Source organism: Gavialis gangeticus, unplaced genomic scaffold (genome assembly GCF_001723915.1).
Source record: "Gavialis gangeticus isolate Ggan-Ray unplaced genomic scaffold, GavGan_comp1, whole genome shotgun sequence".
Classification (NCBI taxonomy): Eukaryota; Metazoa; Chordata; order Crocodylia; family Gavialidae; genus Gavialis; species Gavialis gangeticus.
In genome coordinates, this window is record NW_017729004.1 from 47,290,703 (window position 1) to 47,291,191 (window position 489).

The 489-nt window shown below is 35.4% G+C and overlaps 1 protein-coding gene across 1 annotated transcript in view; it reads right to left on the minus strand.

Annotated features, from left to right (window-relative positions):
- The window catches only part of LOC109291105 (macrophage mannose receptor 1-like), a 151,818-nt gene that overhangs the window by 78,805 nt on the left and 72,524 nt on the right, over positions 1-489 (minus strand). Inside the window, exon 19 of the mRNA XM_019507966.1 lies at positions 276-412. Coding sequence (XP_019363511.1) covers positions 276-412 — 137 coding nt within the window. The remainder of the gene's footprint in view (positions 1-275; positions 413-489) is intronic.

Genomic DNA, 489 nt, shown 5'->3' on the forward strand with positions numbered 1-489 from the left:
TGTGTGTGTGTGTGTGTGTGTGTGTGTGTGTGCATGTGTGTACGTACTGCTGCTGACTGCCTGCTGACAGAGCAATTCAAATTACAGTGACTTGGAAATTTTCTTCTTTAGAGATTTACCTAATAGCATCCCATAAGGCTCAGCCTGCTAATTCAAATGTGCCTTTGGATAATTCCTGTCCAAATCCCTATTTCAATCCAAAAATATTTTCTTTGTCTTACTTTTTTCAATCCCGCTGCAAAATACAATTTACTGCAGATATATTTTTGCTGTACCTTATTATTAAACAAAAGCCAAGTTTCTGGACATCCTCCAGGTTTAAATAAAGGTGTATATGTTGATTTAATGGAACTATTGTGCCTTTCACAGATAAAAAAATTGAGTGCGCCACAATTTACATCACTCCAAAAACCTGAAAAGGAATTAATTATGGTAAATATGCTAATGTGTTACACTAGTATTTCTAACAATGGTCTTTCATTTTCCAGG